General features: G+C 34.5%; 1 protein-coding gene and 1 non-coding gene across 4 annotated transcripts in view; one reads left to right on the top strand and one right to left on the bottom strand.

Annotated features, from left to right (window-relative positions):
* DYNC2I1 (dynein 2 intermediate chain 1) overlaps nucleotides 1-20,253 on the top strand; it is a 123,733-nt gene that overhangs the window by 68,776 nt on the left and 34,704 nt on the right. For all 3 annotated transcript variants that reach the window (XM_074193242.1, XM_074193243.1, XM_074193241.1), the window contains 6 exons: nucleotides 4,166-4,295; nucleotides 5,409-5,581; nucleotides 7,441-7,603; nucleotides 18,761-18,874; nucleotides 18,981-19,042; nucleotides 20,046-20,097. In XM_074193242.1, coding sequence (XP_074049343.1) covers nucleotides 4,166-4,295; nucleotides 5,409-5,581; nucleotides 7,441-7,603; nucleotides 18,761-18,874; nucleotides 18,981-19,042; nucleotides 20,046-20,097 — 694 coding nt within the window. The remainder of the gene's footprint in view (nucleotides 1-4,165; nucleotides 4,296-5,408; nucleotides 5,582-7,440; nucleotides 7,604-18,760; nucleotides 18,875-18,980; nucleotides 19,043-20,045; nucleotides 20,098-20,253) is intronic.
* Nucleotides 18,509-18,610, bottom strand: LOC141494571 (U6 spliceosomal RNA). The gene has a single exon (XR_012470483.1). It is a non-coding gene; the product is annotated as a U6 spliceosomal RNA (small nuclear RNA).

The raw sequence follows: 20,253 nt of genomic DNA, 5'->3' as shown, positions 1-20,253 counted from the left end.
CAATATTGTGAACCTCAGTCTACTTCTTCAGATGCTCTGTGTATCAGATCTCTTTAATCTGTTCATCACTTTTACTTCTTAATTGTAAGGGATCTTATTTTGGTTTTAAAAAACATCCTCCAGAAGAAACATAATGACTGTCTGATGAAGCTTTACAAATAACTGAGGAAAGAAGGAAATTGAAAGAGGAAAGACTGAATCCAAGAGAACAGTAAGGAGCTCTTAATTGAACAATGCAAAGAAATTGAAAAAAAAAACAGTAGAATGACAAAGGCAAGAGAGCTCCTCAAGAAAATTAGAGCTCTCAATGGACATTTCATGCAAAAAAACGGGCATGATAATAGACATAAAAGTTAACATAAAAAGGGAAGAGATTAATTAAGGGGTGCCAAATTCCAAAGGATTCATGATGAAAAATGCTATCCACCTCCAGAGAAAGAACTGTGATAATGTCTGATTGCAGATCAAAGCATACTCTTTTTCACTTTATTTTTCTTCTAGTTATTTTTTCTTTTGGTCTGTGTCTTCTTTATTTTTTTTTAGGTTTTTTTTTTTTTTGGTAAGGCAAATGGGATTAAGTGGCTTGCCCAAGGCCACACAGCTAGATAATTATTAAGTGTTTGAGACCGGATTTGAACCCAGGTACTCCTGATTCAAGGGCTGGTGCTTTATCCACTACACCACCTAGCCGCCCCTGTGTCTTCTTTCACAACATGACTAATATGGAAAGATGTTTGGCATGACTATGCGTGCATAACCTATATAACAAATTGCTTGCCGTCTCTAGGAAGGAAGGGGGGGAGGGAAAGAGAAAATTTGGAATTCAAATTTTTTTTTTTTAGGTTTTTGCAAGGCAAATGGGGTTAAGTGGCTTGCCCAAAGCCACACAGCTAGGTAATTATTAAGTGTCTGAGGCCGGATTTGAACTCAGGCACCTGACTCCAGGGCCAGTGCTCTATCTATTGTGCCACCTAGCTGCCCCCCAATTTTTTTTAAAGATAAACATAAAATGTGTCCTTACGAGTAGGTTACCTGTTAGATCTATGGAAAGGGGAGTAGTTTATGACTAATGAAGAGATGGAGAACATAACCAAAAACAAAAACTAGATGATTTCAATTACATTAAATTAAAAAGCTTTTGCACAGATAAAACCAAGATCAAAAGAAATGTACTAAATTGGGAAACAATCTTTACAACTAATGATTCTGACACTGGACTCATTTCTAAACTATACAGAGAACTGAGTCATTTAAAAAAAAGCCATTCCCCAGTTGACAAATGGTCAAAGAATATGCAAAGGCAATTTACAGATGAAGAAATCAAAGCAATCCACAGCCATATGAAAAATTGCTCTAAATTGTTAACTATTAGAGAAATGCAAATTAAAGCTTCTCTGCGGTACCACCTCACAGCTCTCAGACTGGCTAATATGACCAGAAAGGATAATGATCATTGTTGGAAGGGATGTGGGAAATCTGGGACACTATTATACTGTTGGTGGAGCTGTGAACTCATCCAACCTTCTGGAGAGAAATTTGGAACTATGCCCAAAGCATACCCTTTGATGCAACAATACCACTACTGGGTCTATTCCCTGAAGAGATGATGAAAAAAAGGCAAAAACATCACCTGTACAAAAATATTCATAGCAGCCCTCTTTGTGGTGGCAAAGAATTAGAAATCAAGTAAATGTCTTTCAATTGGGGAATGGCTTAGCAAACTGTAGTATATGTATGTCATGGAACATTATTGTTCTATTAGAAACCAGGAGGGATGGGAATTCAGGGAAGCCTGGAGGGATTTGCATGAACTGATGCTGAGTGAGGTGAACAGAACCAGAAAAACACTGTACACCCTAACAGCAACATAGGGTGATGATCAACCTTGATGGACTTGCTCATTTCATCAGTGCAACAATCAGGGACAATTTTGGGCTGTCTGCAATGGAGAATACCATTAGAATCCAGATAAAGAACCATGGAGTTTGAACAAAGTTCAAGAACTATTAACTTTAATTTAGAAAAAAATCAGATATTGTCTGATCTTGTTATCTCTTATACTTTATTTATCTTCCTTAAGGATATGATTTCTCTCTCATCACACTCTATTTGGATCAATGTACAACATGGAAACAAAGTAAAGACTGACAGATTGCTTTTGTGTGTGGGGGGGTGGGGGGTGGGGGGAGGGAAGTAAGATTGGGGGGGAAATTGTAAAACTCAAAATCTTTAATAAAAAATATTTAATAAAATATGTCCTTACATGTAATTGGGAAAAAATAAAAAAAGAGGTGATGAGAATATACAGAAGAACTATACAAGAGAGATTTTAACATCACTGATAACCATGATGGTATGGTTACTGGTCTAGAGCCAAACATCCTGAAAGATGAAGTCAAGTAGGTCTTCAGAAGCATTATTTTTAAAAATTTTAGAAGCTGATGCTTTTAAAGTCCTGCATCCAATATGTCAACAAATTTGGAAAACACAACATTTGTCATTGGATTGGAAAATCTTAGTTTCTATCCCAGTCCTAAAGAAGGGTAATGCTAAAGAATGTTCAAATTGAACATCATGAGAAATGATAAGCTGAATGTGAGAAAGAGTAACAATCTCAGTGATGCAGATACTACCATTCAGAAGGCAAAAAGGGAAGAAGAATTAAGAAGACTTTCATGAGGGTGAAAGATCAGAATGGAAAAGCTGACTTGAAGCTTTAACAATGGGAAAAAACCAAGATCAAAGCAACTAGTCCAATTACTTTTTGACAATAGAGGGAGGAAGTAAAGGAAGCATTGTCAGATTTTATATTCTTGGACCCACTGCAGACAGAAACAATAGCTCCTTTGAAGAAAAGCTATGGCAAATCTGGATATCATACTTAAAAGTAGAGACATCATCTTCCTGGCGAGGAAAGCTATGGTTTTACAAGTAGTAATATATGGCTGTGAGAGTTGGATTATAAAGGAAGCTGAAGGTCACAGAATTAACACTTTGAAATTGTGCTGCTGAAGAAGACTTTTGAAATTCCCTTTTGAACAGCAAGGAGATCAAATCAGTCAATACTTAAAACAAATCAATTTTGACTACTCTTTGGAAGAATAGATACTGAAACTGAAACTTTAAATACACATAATGAGAACATAAGATTCATTGAAGAAGATTCTGATTTTAGGAAAGATTGAAGGTAAAAGGAGGGGAAGGTATGGCAGAGATTAAGATGGATAAATGGTTTCATGGAAGCAGTAAATATTAGCTTGGACAAACTTTGGAAGATTTTACTTCAAAGGAGAAGTTTCTTTAACCAAATCCCAGAAGCTTATAGTCTAATAGGAGAATAAGACACATTCTAAAACTATAGCATACTACATGATAAATGTTCAAGAGAGCTAAAATTTAAGTGTTCTGGGAAATCTGAAGAGAGAATGGTCATTTCTCAGTGCATATGATCACGGAAGCAAATGATCTCTTGTGTGGAATAACCACTGATTAATATATCGTTCCAATATTTCAACTTTTCTCTTTAAATGATACCTGTGTATTTTATTAAATATTTCTAAAGTATTGATATGAAAATATAGCACTTGTCATATTCAGATATGAATTATCGAGACTTTTCTTTTCACTTTCTAGTTCACTTCAGAGCATACAGGACCCTGTTTTCTCTCCAGCTATTTCAGAGTAGAAATGTCATTTTTTGTAAATTAATAAAACTGAACAAGTTTTGACTGTAGGCTCCATGCAGAGCCTTGGGTTAGACATTGGGGAGTATATTCAATTGGAGTAAGATAATTCTTGCATTTACAGAGCTAGTGGTAAAGTGTGAAGATAAAACATGTAGGCTGATCACTCTACTAATATATTTCAAGACAAGTATGTTAGAGTGGTTAAAGCAAATACTACGGTTATTACAGCAAATTCTCCTGTAACAAAACAATTTAAATAGCCTATAGAGATTGTTATAATATTGTGTCATTTGAAATCAACTTCAGCTACTCAAGATAAAAAGTAGAAAATTGACTTTTTTTAAGCTGTTGAACTGATTTAACTGTTGAAATATGATTTTTTATCAAATTTTCATGGAAAAAATAAAATAATTTTCAAGGTAAAGTCAATAAATGTAAAAAACCTTCACATTTAAAGTGTAATTTTTTGTGTTGGACAGGTGATTTCTGTATTACTTGAGGAAGATCGTACTTTAACTGAACCCAGTTGGAATATCAGGTCTCAAGAAAATGCTCTTAAAATTAGTGAAAGCTGTGCTCAGATGAACACTAATCTACCATTCCTACAAAGTAAGACCTTATTGTTTGTTCTTCATCTAAAATTTTTAATTGATGTGATCAATCAGTGGTTAATGGTTTAGGAACTGAGAACATTGACTTTGGAGAACAGATGATTTTTAAGTAGTGCCAGAGGGGGATATTTATTGCTGGCTTCAAGTATTTGAAAGGGGGGGTCCAGCTTATCCTGGATAGCTCCAGAAGGCAAAACCTATACAAATGATGAAAGATAGATTTTTTTGCTTAAGATAAAATAAAAGATTTTTCTTTACGATCACAACCTCTATTTACCTAAAGGTAAAAATAGCAATTCATCCAAAGTCAATCATTTTTCAAGCAAAGACTAAAATCTACTTCTTAGAAAAAGTGAGAGGACACTAAATGTAGATTATCCCATAGGGAAAGTTATAGAATTATTCAACTGGAAATCATCTGAAATAATCATCTCATTTTATAGATTAGGAAACTTGAGACCAAGGTGTGAAATGCATTGCCCTTTGTTAGAGAAGTAATTTGGAGCAGACATAGGATTAGAGTCCACCTCTGACTCTTCCTCAAATACTCCTTGCACTATACCACATGATCTTTTGTGTTACCTAAGGTATCTTCCAGTCCCAATAATATTAAAAATATAACACATTGTGAAAGCACAGAACCACACACAATGACTTATCTATGTAGTTTTGAGAAATGGGCCATGTCAGAAACTTTCCTGAACTGGAACAATTGATAGCCAAATTAAGTTTCTCTTTTTGAACAATGATTTCAAGCCAAATGAAATTTTATTCATGATCAAATCTATGTGAATGTGCCATATATATATATATATATGTATATATATATATATACATATATATATGTATATATATGTTTGTTCTTTTTATACTCAGCACCTATCTTGCATATAGTAAATGACTTAATAGATATTTATTGAATTAATTTGGTTTGAATACAGTAGAAAAAACCCATAATGGTTTATTCAGCCAAATTTAAATAGCCACGATTACATCATAACCATTGAACTTTTCAGTATTTTGCTATTTTAAATTAACTTTGATTTAATTGGGATTTTTTTCAACAACTTGTTTTTATTTGAATGAAATTTTTCCTTGGTTTCTTCCCTAGATCGAAAAGTGTCCTCGTTACATGTTTCTCAGATCCAGAGACAGACTTTAGTTTCTGTTCATGAATTACCTGAAAAGCCATTCTCTGATATACTGGATAAAAGATATATTCTTTGTGTATGGGATATTTGGCAACCTTCCAGCCCTCAGAAAGTTTTAATCTGTGAATCAAAGGTACATTCAAGGGTTGATCTTTTCAGTTTGGGGATTATGTACTTATTGACCAAAAGAATGGTGTTGGAGGGTTTTGACTTAGATGTGGATTGATAATAACAAGTAGCAGAAAAAATATGGGAATAAAAAGCATTATAGAATATCTTAAAAGGGGAGGAAAGGGTAAGAAAAAGTTTGCATTTCTTTTTTGTTAGACACTAAATTGTAAAAGATGATTTCAGTGTCCCACTGTTTGTCTGCTTCATCAGTTTATTAATGGAGTAGAATGATGATTTCCCTGCTCAGAGGTTAGATTCAGGAAAACCTCCTTTGTTCTATTACTGAAAGAGGTGATTGTCTGACAGGAGTTACTATCGTCAAAGAACATTATTTGGTAGATTTAAGCTTTGATCTTGAGAACATTTTTGAAACTGACTATGATCTCATAGTGATAGATTGTATTCTCTTAGGCCACACAGATAGGTAATTATTAAGTGTCTGAGACCGGATTTGAACCCGGGTACTCCTGACTCCAGGGCCGGTGCTCTATCCACTGCGCCACCTAGCTGCCCCTATATGGCTACTCTTTAGAACTTTTGGAAATTAAAAAAAAAAATCCAGAAAACCCCCAAAAAGTGTTTCTGCTACCCTTGCAATTAAGAGGGCTGTGAATTTTCCCTTGAAGATGATTATATTGAGAATTTTTTTTGCCCTCGTCTTGCTAGAGATTTGCTTTAGAGATCCTCAGGATAAATTTAAGACATTCTTTTCAATAATCAGTCAAGAAACGTTTATTAGGCACCTATTGCTAGACACTGTAGTGGGTCTTGGAAATATCAAGAAAGGCAAAAAGCAATCCCTGCTCTCAATGGATTCGCAGACTTAATAAGGGGAGGCCATATTCAAATAGCTATGTTTAAACAACATACAGGAAAATGAGATAATCAACAGAAGGTAGGATTAAGAATTAGAGTTAAGGGGCATCAGTAAAGTTTCCTGTAAAAGGTGAGCATTTAGCAGGAATCTGAAGGAAGCCAGAGAAATTAGGGGGTGAGGGTGAGGATAGAAAGCATTCCAAGCATGGAGGATAACCATTAAAAATGTCTAGAGTTGGAGTCTTCTGCAAGGCTTATGTCTCTAATAAAGAATGCAAGGTAGAGGGGCAGCTAGGTGGCGTTAGTGGATAGAGCACCGGCCCTGGAGTCAGGAGTACCCGGGTTCAAATCCGGTCTCAGACACTTAATAATTACCTAGCTGTGTGGCCTTGGGCAAGCCACTGTACCCCATTGCCTTGCAAAAAAAAAAAAATCAAAACCTAAAAAAAACAACTTATAAAGGGGCGGCTAGGTGGCGTAGTGGATAAAGCACTGGCCTTGGAGTCAGGAGTACCTGGGTTCAAATCCGGTCTCAGACACTTAATAATTACCTAGCTGTGTGACCTTGGGCAAGCCACTTAACCCCATTTGCCTGGCCCCCCCCAAAAAAAAGAATGCAAGGTATAAGGGAGACTAGAAGAGAGGGGGTGGGGCAGATTTTGAAGTGCTTTTGTCAAGATCTGAGTTGAGAAAAAAAGGAAAATTTAAATTATTTTGCTTCTCTCACTTTTCTTCTAACCTTGAACTCCTGCCTAAGAGTGTGAAGAAGAATAATTTCTTTAGTAATTAGTTTTCAAGGATTGAAAATACATTTTTTAATACAGGAACTTCCTACAAATAAAATGGTGAAAGTAGGAAAAGTGAAATCAAGTAAGTCAATTGAGTAGGAAGAGGTTAATGCAGACATTTCTGAAACTCAACAAAAATATAAGGATTATGTTTGTTATGTAATTGTAGTCTTGGAACAGTACAGTTATTTGTTTCTTTTCTTGACTTTCTTGAAAGGTCATGTGCTGCTGTTTTAGCCCTTTTAAAGCAATTTTACTATTTGCTGGAACAATTCATGGCTCAATAGTTTTGTGGGATCTACGAGAGGACTCCAGGATACATCACTATATAAAGTTAAAAGATTGTGGTTGGACATTTAGGACAGCGACGTTTTCTACTGGTCAGTTGTATCTGTTTTCTTTTCCAGAAATTTATATATATATCTGTATGTGTATGTGTATATTTTATATATATATATATATATATATATATATATATGCAAAATATATATATGTATAAACTATCATAGTATTACTGTAGCATACATATATAATCTATACTGTGACAATAGATATTATATATAATATATATTTGTTGAATAAGTAGGTAGTCAAATCTGCTTACAAATTAGGTCTCAGAAAGTGAAGAAGGAAAGACAATGTTAGACAAGTTTTGGTTTGAAAAAGAAAAAAGAATTGTTTTAAAAAAAAGTTTTATTTCCCACCCCCCCCTCGTTCCATGTAAAGACAATTTTTATCCTTCATTTAAATTTTTTTTTGAGTTCCAAATTTTCCCCCTCCCTTTCTTGGCTTCCATCTTCCTGAGATGGTAAATAATTTTATATAGCTTAAATGTGTTCAGTCATATAAAATATATTATCATATTACTCATATAGTGAAGGAAGACACAGACCGAAAGGAAACACAGAAAGTGAAATACAAATACAGAAAGTGAAAAATACTTTACTTTGGATGGGAAAAATATTTTAACACAAGTACACAGTTGTTATAAAAGGAAAGAAAATTTATCCAGTTGAAACTATCATTAGGCTATAACAATTAAATTACAGAAAGTGAAAATACAGAAAATGAAAAATAGTGTACTTTGGTATATATTCAGATTCCATCAATTTCTTCTTTGGAGGTGGATAGCATTTTTCATAATGAGTCCTTTGTAAGTGTCTTGGATCATTGTATTTCCGGGGATAGTTATGCCAGTCATGGTAGATCATTGTGTGTTACTATCACTTTATATATTGTTCTTCAGGTTCTGCTCAGTTCACTTTCTATCAGTTCATATAAATCTGAAATCAGTTTACTTTTTTTCTGAACTCAGTTTGTTCATCATTTCTTGTAGTGCAGTAATATTCTATCACAATCATATACTAAACCTTGTTCAGCTGTTCCCCTGTTGATAGGCAAACCCTCTTTGCTACCACAAAAAGAGTTGGTAAAATATTTTTGTACAAAAATAGGTCCTTTCCCTCCTAGCCTTACACCTCTTCTCCCCCCCCCCCCCCCCCCCGGTTTTTAAAACTTTTTGGATTACAGACCAGTAGTGGTATTGCTGGGTCAAAGGCACAGTTTTAATAACCCTTTGAGCATAGTTCCAGATTGCTCACTGAAATAATTTGGATCAGTTCACTACTCCACCAGCACTGCATTAATGTCCTAATTTCCCCACATCTCCTCTGACATTCACTACTTTCCTTTTCTGTCATATTAGCCAATTTAATTGATGTGAGATGGTACCTTAGAGTTGCTTTAATTTGTATTTCTTTAATTGATAATGAGCCAGAACATGTTTTATATGACTTTAGATAGTTTTGAGTTCTTCATTTGAAAACTGCCTATTCATATCCTTTGTCCATTTATCAATATGGGAATTAAAAACTACTTCTTAGCTATTCATTTAGTTACTTGCCAGGTAACCTGTTTGAATGACTGTTTTTCAAACAGAATTTATAACTTAAAAACTAAAAAGTTAGTGAAAAAAGTTTTATTTTGATATTGTATAAATAATCCAAATTCTCTTTAATTTAATCAATTTCAAGTTTAGTCATCCTTTCCCTTGATAAAGTATGTACATTTGGGGATTTTAAGGTCCAAAAAAATGTAACTCAGTACTGTATTCTTATTACAAGTTTTGTGTTAACCAATAATTTAGCTAATTATACTTATCAAAATTATTTTAAATTATTGATAGGTCAAATAGTTACCATAAATAGGATTTCCATTAAAATATTTTAGAGACATAATTCTAGGCTTGAGGAAGTGAACCACCCATCTTAGTAATGTTTGGCACAATCATATTCCATTATGACAAAAAATGAAGACACTCCCTGTATCACTTTTGCTTTAAGTAGATGAAAACTTTTTTCTGTGTAGTCACAAGCAACATGTAAAATAGACTGGTAGGATAGAGAGCTAGGGAGAAATGAGATATGGGAAATGAATATGTGTTGATGCCATGATTGAAACATCAAGTCTCCTTTTATTTTTGTCATCTTTATAATCAGTGAAATTTTTTAAAATGAAAATTTAATTGTAATAACCTAATGATAGTTTTAATTGGATAAATTTTCTTTCCTTTTATAACAACTGTGTACTTGTGTTACAAGATTTTTCCCCAATCCAAAGTAAAGTATTATGTAATGCTGTTTTCCTTCCTCAAAAACTTGAAGTTTACAATCAAGATTAATTGCTGTGCTTAAATTTACTAGTCCTAACTTTTAACTCTATGTAGAGTGAATCTGTAGAAAATAAGAAGAGAGGGGAATACACAGCTGTATGACAAGTACCATGTGCTAGTCCCTGGACCAAGCACAAGGAGAGGGGGAAGAAGGAGAGGGAGAGGGAAGAGAGGGAGAGGGAGAGGGAGAGAGAGAAGGGGGTGGGAGGGAAGGGAGAGGGGAAGAGAGGGGAGAGGAAGAGAATGACTGAATGTATCTGGAATTCTTGACATAGACCATTGCTTTTTCTGCTCGTCCATCCATTCAGTTTTCAATGTGATTTTCCTAAAATTAAGAAAAAAATATAAAATGCTCTGATTAGTGTTCAAACCCAACCCCATCTGACTTTTCCTGTTTTATTCCATTTTACTCCCTTTCATATAGTCTTTGATGCAGTGACCTTGGCCTCTTGACTGTTCCATGAGCAAGGCCTTTTACACCTTGACCCTGGGCATCTTCTCTGGCTGTCCTCCCATGCCTGGAATTCATTCCCTCATCATCTCATCTTCTTCCTTTAAATCCCAACTAAAATTCTTTTCTACAGGAAGTTTTTCCTTCAACCCTTATTAATTCTGATACCTTCCCTTTTTTTTTCTCTTTTACCTCATTCTACCTCTCCTTTCTCTCCTCCCAGTGTATTCCTCTTTCTCACTCCTTAGTCTTCCTTAGTTTTAGAAATCATCCCATAAAATTCAACTCACACCCTTGCCTGTTGTCCATGTAGTACTCCTAATTGCCTTAATAGTGGAGAAAGTAGTTCTTAGGCATTAGAAGCATCAACTTCCCAGGTAGGAATGTAAACAGATTAACTTTATCAAATTCCTTATGATTTCTCTTTCTTGTTTACATTTTTCTGCTTAAAGGATTATACTCAGTGTTTCTGGGTAGGTGATTCTAGGTTGTATTCCTAGCTCCTTTGGCTTTTGCAAATTTTTTTTTTTTTTTAGATTTTTGCAAGGCAAACTTGAATTGTTCCTTTGTTTTGATTGCAATATTTTCTCCTTTACCTAGGAGCTCTGGTATTAATGCCTTCCATTTTTTTTTTTTTGCAAGACAATGGGGTTAAGTGACTTGCTTAAGGCACACAGCTAGGTACTTATTAAGTGTCTGAGACTGGATTTGATCTCAGGTCCTCCTGACTCTAGGGCCAGTGCTCTATCCACTGCACCACCTAGCTGCCCCTCTGTGTATTTGTTTGTTGCTTTGACATTGGAATGTGAATTCCTTGGAGGCCAGGGATATATCTCTTCACTTTTTTGTACATTCTAACACATTATTGGTGCATAATCAATATTCATTGTTGTTCAATCATTCCTAACTCTGTGTGATCCTATTTGGGGTTTTCTTGACAAAGACACTGCAGTAGTTTTCCATTTCCTTCTACAGCTCATTTTACAGATGGGGAAACTGAGGCAAACAGGGATGTGACTTGACCAGGCTCACACAGCCAGTAAAGGTCTGAGATTGGATTTGCCACCTCATTGTCTGACTATTGACTATTAAAGGAACTCTTATATAAATGTTAGACATTTTGATAGGAAATAACTAGTTAATGCTTATTAAGTTTTCTTTAGAATTTTGAAAAAGTTGCAAGATGAATCATGTGTCCTATTTTTTTCCTGAGTTGTTTATTCTACACAATTGGAGCCTCTAAAAATCCCATCTTTTTATTTCTTTGAAGTAAACTGTTTTATTCAGAATGATTGAGAAATGTTCTGTTTTGATTAATCTGATCCTTTGGCTCAAAATTTTCATATGCTTCATATGTGGATTGAGAGTTTTAAAAAAATTGAATATAATAGAATAATACTAAAATTCCAAACACATTTTATTATAATGTGTGATCTCATCTAGGTGGGTACCTCCTCTAATTAGTGTAGTTTGTAACCTCATCATATGCAAATCTTCTTGACCATATAATCATTTTTGGTTTCTAGCAAATATCTATGCTTCTACTCCCTCATTTCCTACTTATTTTTCAAGCCACTGCAGTCTGACATGTGCTATTAATATTGTACTGAAACAGTTTTCTCCAGCGTAACTCATATATCCAGCTAGTATCTCTCATTTAAGCTTCTATCTTGAACTAGCTGTGTGCTATGACATCTTCATGTAGATGTCCCACATGCATCACAAAACCGGCCCATCCAAAATAGACCTCAAAATGAACATTGGATATTGTTTTGGCTTTTTAGAAAAACCAGCATAATTAAAGAGAATCAGTTCTTAATTTTGCCATTTTTTCCCCTGAGGAATATTGTTTGATAAAAAGGGGTATTATGATTTCAGTTTAGGAATTATAGTACCTAGAATGGTGTAACTTGATACATTATCCTTGACATTACTTAAGATAATAGATACCCTCAAGATGGAACTGATTTTCTCCCTAAACCCACTTCTCTTCTCACCTTCCCTTTTTTTCTCTTGGGAGGACTATTGTTCTTGTAACCGAAGTCCACAAAGTATTCCTTGATTCTTCTGTTCTCTTCCATATCCAAACAGTTGTGCTATTTTTCTTGTTACCATTTCCCAAGTTTCTCTTACCTCTATCCTTCTTTCTAAGTACTCTGTAGTCACACTAGTTCAATTCCTCTTACATGGTTTACTTCAATAACCTTCTAATCAACCTTCCTGCTCAATCCATTTTTCTCACAGTTTATAAATTGATATTTCTTAAGCACAATCTAAACATAACATTCCTTTGCTAAAAAAATTTCATTGACTTCCTGTTGCTTTTAGTATAAATGAAAATTCCTTAATTTGTCCTTTAAAACTTTTCATAATCCAGTACCAATATCTTTTTTATCCAAACTGATTTTATATTGAATGAAGAGAACTTTATTAAGTGCTTACTGTGAATGTGCTTATACTCATACCAGTTCAATAAGGGAGACAATTGTTGCCTTCAAGGAGTTTACATTTTAACAGAAGAAGATGGCATATATATGTATATGTATATGTATATGTATATGTATATGTATATGTATATGTATATGTATATGTATATGTATATGTATATGTATATGTATATGTATATGTATATGTATATGTATATGTATATGTATATGTATTAATGTTAGCCAGAAAAGGGAATTTTTTTTTTTTAGGTTTTTGCAAGGCAATGGGGTTAAGTGACTTGCCCAAGCCACACAGCTAGGTAATTATTAAGTGTCTGAGGCCGGATTTGAACTCAGGTACTCCTGACTCCAGGGCTGGTGCTCTATCCACTGCACCACCTAGCTGCCCCATCATCACTCTGAAGTGATGATGGTTTGATATATAGGGCAGTCAATGCATATCCTCTTTCCAGAAGAAATGACACTGTTGATTTGATTGCTATGGCAGAGAAAGAGGTAGAAAGCACCAAGGGGAAGCATGAAATTAGGAGATTGCAGAGAATGTAGATATGTGGTGGCATGTAGATAGCAAGGTGGCCTAGGTGGGTGACTTGAAGAGATGTGAAAGGTGAATCATGGTTTGGGGCCAATTAGATATAGTTGGGTAAGTGGACCAAGTTGTACTAAATAATTCATCTTTCAAAGAGTGCAAGGCTCTAGGACAGGTTTTCTAAAAATGAGTGGATTAACTTTTCTAAGAAAAATGAAACATACTTTATGCCCACATGGAAAATGGAATGATGAGCAATAAAAAAAATCCTAGAATAATTAGCACTAAATCTGATAACATCATTTCTAATATGACTGATTATAAAGCTAAAACAAATCTCTTTGGAATAGGTTTTTCTTTGCAAGATGGTTAATTGGCTATTTGATATTTAACTTTGGCATGGGCATTGTCCAGTCGCAACAGCCAAGATGGGTTCAGGGAATCTCCTCTGACATCATTGCAAAAATTTGCAGGTTTTCCAGGACCTTTCACTAGTTCTGTACTATGCTGCACAAGGGTAGTGGGGACCCAGAGTGCCTCAGCTGGATCATTATGCCACAATAGGAAAAGACTGTTTTTCTCCTCAGCTGAAGTCAAGTTTTGTATTCTTGGGAGCTAACTCCAGGAGCTGAATTAACTTTTCAAAGAAGTCTGGAAGTCCAGGATTTAGAGTCATAGGTGTAGTGAGGTGAGAGCTGATTTAGATTAGGAGAAATGAGGAAGAGTTGGCAAGCAGGTGGCAACATGACCTGGTCGGAATAATTGGCTAGTTGGATGAGGTGAAGGGCATTAGCTTGCCCACTCTTGCCACATGAATGCTATTACCAACTGAATAAATTCAACATTAGTAATTTTAAGGCACTTATTAACACATGTCAAAGTACTCGAGTGTCATTATAAACATTTATTATTTTGATAAATCACTGTGGATAAGGAGATTTGGCTTTCCTGCTCTTAGCTTGTGCTTTTATCATCTATCTCTTTCTCCTAGTCTGGTTGTTTTAGATTGTTTGGATTCTTTCTAAAGGACCATTTATTGTATTTTCTTTTTTGTCCAGTATTCAACCCACCGATTACAGACTAGATTTGTCAGTTTCAGGATTTATGTAGAAATAGAACATTAAATACCTTTCTCTCAGAAGAGCTGCCATTGTGAGGACTTTTCCTTCATAGGCTTCAACTTCACTAGGAAGAAATTGGGCTCAGAATTACATTATAATGTGACCTCTATTCACTCATCTGAGATGTCTTTTTATTTTCTTTGTCCAGGGAAAAATTGTTTCTTTTTCTCTTTATGCAGTGGAATTCATATCTGGATGGGGATAATGTATTTCACTCTTTTCTGCTCATTAAATGATAACAAGTTAATTGTTATAAATGATTCCTACTGAGTTGCTTTTGTTTTGGGGGCAAAAATTGTCCATTAAAATTTTTTTTTGCTAATTTTTCCTTCCTGAGTTTTAGTGGTTATTCTTCTCTCTGTTCCTAATGGAGCTTGAAATTAATATGTCTCTGTTTACTTGATGTTTGATTATCATCATCATTAATAATTCAGCATTAATGTTGCGGTAATATTGTTTATTTCCAACTGCTGTTGGAGTCAAGTCAACACAGGAAGTTAAGTTATAAAATGGGTTTTGGTTATGTTTAAAAATGTGATTGTAAAAACAACATTGAGTACAAAAATTACATTGGGAATACAGTAATTTGGAAGAGTTTTTTCTTCTTGTTTTTAATAAACTTTTATCCTTAAATTAATGTTAAGTATCCAGATGCTTGATAATCTAATGACTATAAACTAGGAGTTTGCGATTTCACTTACACGCTTAGATTTATGCTAATAGAACCAGACTAGAGATGAGACTAAGTTCTGTAGAAATACTTTCAATATTTCTAATCAATTTATTATAATGATCAGTTACTCCATAATTCATCTCTTGTGAGTTTCAAGGGAAACCTGAATCAGTCCAAATTCATAACTAGAACAAGTTATATTTTGGTAAATCTTTAGTCCTTATATAATCCCAAAGTCTCACTGCCATTTTAAGTTTTGTTAATTAAGCTTGTGTGTCACCCTGATTTTAAAAGTACCTTAAAACTACAAGGCTTATGATCATACTGTGTTTACACTATTCAAACATACCAGTTTTTGTCTTTTTGACCATTTTTGCCTAGAATACTCATCATCTCCTCCACCCTCTCTGTACTATGCTCAGTGACTGTTATTCATCATCCTTCTAAAAGGAGATTATTTGAGTTCTTTGAACTCATTTCCTGAAACCAACAATTCCACTCTGCTTCAGGTGCCAACCAGGATGATTAATGTTTAGCTTCACCCTTATTGAAACTGCTGTACATTCAGGCTAATCACCTCTCAGATGACAATCTTCTGGCCTGCCTCTTCCAGTTGTTTCTCCTAAGCCTGTTTTGTTGCCCTTATCGTGACCTTTAAAGTTCCTTGATTTTTCCACACTGTCCCATTTCCTCAATGTTATTTTGGCTTCATTTCCTTTTCTACTCTGCTTTAACTCAATGGCCAACCGCTTCAATATTGCCATTTTCAATACTTGAATTCCTTGTTTCTTTGACCTTTTGTTCTTTTTGACATTATAACTCTGAACAGAGTAAATCTCATCCTCTTCTCAGTTTCTGAGCAGCTGAAAGCTTTTGGAGGAAATAATAAAACACTGCAGACTAGACCCACAACAAATTTATGCTGTGTAATATAAACTGGTTTTCTTGGCAGTCATATTATTTATCTCTATTGACTTCACATTCACCACAATAGCTCTTTAAAACATTTGAAATTCAAGCTCTCTTGTAAGCTTCCTGATAATTTTGTTTCTTCATCACGTTGTATCCTCTACCTACCACATTACCTTGCCTAGAGTCGGCATTTAATAAATGTTTTCAGAATTGAATGAAAAAAAGTTTCTCAAGTGCTCTTGTGTTTGATACTTTTCCAAATTCTTCACATTCTCCCAAAAGTTTACAAACATTGTTTTAAATTGGTTTGATTGATTTGAACAAAGCTGGTAAAAATAAAGATTTAGATTGGTAGAGCAAAATGTAGGAGATCATTTAAGCCAGTGGAATTAAATGAAATAATATCTTGCTAAAAGGGAATAGGTATTAGGGAAGTAGATACATGCATCACGAAATCAAGTAAGAAAGCAGAATTAAAAATCCCACTTTAGACTTGGAGCAACTCACCTAATCAGTCTTAGCCTCAGTTTCCTAGCACCTTCATAGGGTTGATATGAGATCAGTTTAGAGATTATGTAAAATTCTTTTCAAACCTTAAATGGTTTATTAATAATCGATATTCTTCACCATGTTGGGGATATAAAGACACAAACAAATAGTCTCTGGCCTCAAGAAACTTAACATTTTATGGGGGTAAATGTCTCATATATAAAAAATAAATGAAAAGTAATTTTAGGAAGAAAGGCTACATCTAGGAAAATACTTGAACTAAGATTGGAAGAACATTGGCGATTTGAAGAAGTAGAAGTGAAGAAGGAAGGTGTAGGGCACGACCCACGAAAAGGCATTAAGATAGCAAGTGGAATGTCCTGTATGAAGAATCAAGTTTGACTGGGTTGTTGATTGGGAGTAATGGGTATTAGACAGGAAAGGTAAGCTGGAACCAATTGTGAAAGGCTTTAAATTCCAAAGAAAGCTTGCATTTTATCCTAGAGGCAATAGGTAACCAACTCCTTGAGTTTTTAGAACAGCAGGATTACATATTCGGACTTGACAATTAAGAATATCATTATTTGCAGTTGTGTGGAGAATGAATTCTATATGGGGGGGTGGTGAGAGACTTGATCTGGTAAAGCAGTTAGACCTTTGTTGCAGTAGTCCAGGCAAGAGGACTTGAATTATATGATGAAAAAAATACTACTCACCTCTAGAGAGAGAACTAATGAACTTGGAGTGCATAAAGTATAATTTTCTCACTTTTTCAGTATGGTTAATATGTAAATGTTTTGAATAATTTCACATATATAATTGGTATCATTTTGCTTGCCTTTTCAAGCATGGGGAAGGGAAAGAATTTAGAAAGTTAACTTAAAAGGAAAAGAATGTACATGTATGGATTTTGAGAATAAGAAAATGAATGCTATTTTGAAAATGTTAAGTCTGAGCTGCCTATGGAACTTTCACTTGAAAGTGTATTTAACTTTTGGTGATGTGAATCTGGAGTTATCAAGAGAGACTAGGGTTGTATAAATAGACCTAGGAATCATCTGATTAGAGAAAATAATTGAACCAATGGGAATTGATGAGATACCTGAGAGAGTGGAGTTAACCCAAGATAGAGCACTGTGATATGCTCACATTTATGAGTGAAACATGGATGATTGATCCAGCAACAGAGACTAAGAAAGAACAACCAGAAAAGTCAGAAGAGAATGATTGATCCAGCAACAGAGACTAAGAAAGAACAACCAGAAAAGTCAGAAGAGAATAGTGTTATGAAAACTCAGAGAAGAGCATGTTTCTAAAAGGAGAATGGTTTGAACCACCATGGAGAGGACAGGAAAGCTAAGAACTGAGTAAAGGCCATTAGAGTTGGCAGGTGAATCAGATGGGTGGGTAGTCAAGATCAGGAAATCTTAGGGAAAAAGGTTTAGAAAAGGCCATTGCATATAGAACTGGTAAGGGAAGAATAAAAATATTGCCAGAGTTCACTGAAGGTCAGGTTGAGAAAAAAATTATTTTTGCAATGGATTCAGTAAACGTGATTGTAGGACTTACATCAGGATGGTTCAGCAGCATGAAGTAGATGTAGTGGCTAATGGTAATAACCCAAGGTTGGAGATTATACATGATTGTTAATACAACAAGGATGGGGGTGGCTAGGTGGCACAGTAGATAGAGCACTGGCCTTGGAGTGAGGAGTACCTGAGTTCAAATCCGGCCTCAGACACTTAATACTTAATAGTCACCTAGCCATGTGGCCTTGGGCAAGCCACTTAACCCCATTGCCTTGAAAAATCTAAAAAAAATATGAAAATATTGACAAGGATGAGAGGCATACTCGAGGAGCAGACAGTATAAAGTTGAGTTGGTCAGAAATATAAATATCAAACCTGGGAAAGAAAGAGTGAAGCCAGATGATCAAATGTAACCCTTGTGAGGTTTTTCTGTTTTTGTTTTTTAAGAAGATGCCTTTTACTCAAAAATATAGAACATTTTATGAATTGTGGGTCACCCTTGTGGCAGGGGTCATGCTAATCTCTATATTTTACCAATTTTAGTATATGTACTGCTGAAGCAGACACCCTTGTAAGGTTTTTAATGGTGTAAATTCTGATGTTATATACAGATTTTAGGAATAAATTATTTTCATTTTTATCCTTTAGTGTGAAGTTTCAAATATGAGTGTTCAGAAAAGGGCAATTGTTTCTGTTTTGTTTTTAAAAACAATAGATGGTGTTCTTACTGCAGTAAACCATAGCAGTCCTGTTCAAGCAATTGAACCTGTTTCAACATCTGTTTATAAAAAACAGAACTTTGTACTTTCACCTTTCTCTAATCAAGAAGGTATGTTATTTATAATTTCCAAATAAACATGTTGAACATATTTTTCTTTATAAATAATTCTGTATTATTTTCTTTATAAATAATTACTTTTTTTGGTTTTAATCAGAAATATCCGGGTTGTCATTCCACATTGCTTCACTGGATGAAAATGGAATTCTTAATTTATGGGTGAGTAAACTACATGAAAAAAATTATTTTCCTTCAGATTTAAAAATGATAAAACATATTAGATAATTAAATAAACAATTGCCTTCTCTTTATAATGAGATATGTTTTTTTAATCCCACAATTTAAAAATACAACTCTATTGTTCATGTTAAGTCTTAGTTTTTGCATTATGAATTTTGTGCAACATTCTTTAGGCATTTCCTTGGTAAATACTATTTACTCCTCTTTCTCCTCCTGCTGCTGCTACTGCTGTTGCTGCTGTGCTACTACTATTTAATATTATAACATTAAAATATTAAGGTTCTTGGGGCGGCTAGGTGGCACAGTGGATAGAGCACCGGCCCTGGAGTCAGAAGTACCTGAGTTCAAATCTCGCCTCAGACACTTAATAATTACCTATTATATATCCCATTGCCTTGCAAAAACTAAAAACAGCCCCCCCAAACCCCCATTAAGGTTCTTGAAATTGTAAAAAGTAGAATAGATGATCAAAGATCATGTGAGACAGTGATAAATAATACCAAAACAATCTCTGTCTATGAACTTTGATGTTTCTGACCTTGGAAATTATGACTACTGAGACCAGTAACAAATGCTAATGAACAAGGAGGAAGCCAAATGAATTTGATTTAGTTTTAGTTTGAAGTTTCCTTGGCATCTCAAATTGGAAATATCTATCCAAAGTTGGAAGTTCTCTGGAAATCAGGAATTGGGAATTGTTTGCATAAAAGTGATATTTGAAGTGATGGTGAACCTATAGAGGGAGAAATTGTAGAGAACAAAGAGAACAATAAATAAGAATAAGTAATAATAATAATAACTAGTGTTTATATAACTGTTAGATGTATAAAGCACTTAACTAATGTTAAGAATGTTGACTTTAATAATTTTAATTTTTCTGTGTTTTTCTCATTGTTAAATGTTAGCCAAAGCAACCTGGTGTAGTCACATTTTGCTTAGATTGTTTTATAATTATTATTAATCATTAATTTTCTAATTTTAGGTTGTGGTTGAATTACCAAAAGCGGATTTTGCAGGTTCCCAAAGTGATCTAGGTAACTACAAAATATAAAAAGAATAATTATGAACCTAAATGCTTAAAAAAATCCTCCAAGAGGAATGAAAAAGTTTTGAGTTACTTTGAAACATTGTGTTCTAGAGGAACATGCCATTCTAATATATTAGAGCTAGCTAATTAAAAAATTCATGAT

The sequence above is a fragment of the Macrotis lagotis genome, chromosome 7 (genome assembly GCF_037893015.1).
Source record: "Macrotis lagotis isolate mMagLag1 chromosome 7, bilby.v1.9.chrom.fasta, whole genome shotgun sequence".
In the NCBI taxonomy this organism is placed as follows: domain Eukaryota; kingdom Metazoa; phylum Chordata; class Mammalia; order Peramelemorphia; family Peramelidae; genus Macrotis; species Macrotis lagotis.
The sequence above is the reverse complement of the archived record's forward strand: the minus strand, read 5'-3'. Positions and strand labels throughout refer to the sequence as shown.